We start from the raw sequence: 314 nt of genomic DNA on the forward strand, positions 1-314 counted from the left end.
CAGAAATGTAATCTTCTTCCGATAGATCTTCAATGCCAGCGGTGAGCTAAAGATGGCCTCCGATTACCCGTATGTGCGACTATTCACGGCGGCCCTAGAACAGTCCGCGACCGAGCTCCAGGATCTCAGCAAGGTGGACCTGCCGTGGTCCCTTCCGACCGCCGGTGAGGAGGATCTCCCTGTGTAATATGTTACAATCAATTAGTTTATCGACGTTCCCCGCTGGAAGGAATCGACTCCGGGGATTTAAGATGTACCCGTGCAGGGGGGCTACCCTGGCACTGCAAGGGTTAAGTGCTCATTTTCATCTTGGG

At 53.5% G+C, this 314-nt stretch overlaps 1 protein-coding gene across 1 annotated transcript in view; it reads left to right on the top strand.

Annotated features, from left to right (window-relative positions):
- The window catches only part of SIAE (sialic acid acetylesterase), a 10,565-nt gene that overhangs the window by 4,539 nt on the left and 5,712 nt on the right, over window positions 1–314 (top strand). Inside the window, exon 3 of the mRNA XM_018568604.1 lies at window positions 26–164. Coding sequence (XP_018424106.1) covers window positions 26–164 — 139 coding nt within the window. The remainder of the gene's footprint in view (window positions 1–25; window positions 165–314) is intronic.

This window comes from Nanorana parkeri, unplaced genomic scaffold, assembly GCF_000935625.1.
Source record: "Nanorana parkeri isolate BGI_ZX_2015 unplaced genomic scaffold, ASM93562v1 scaffold1215, whole genome shotgun sequence".
NCBI lineage: Eukaryota > Metazoa > Chordata > Amphibia > Anura > Dicroglossidae > Nanorana > Nanorana parkeri.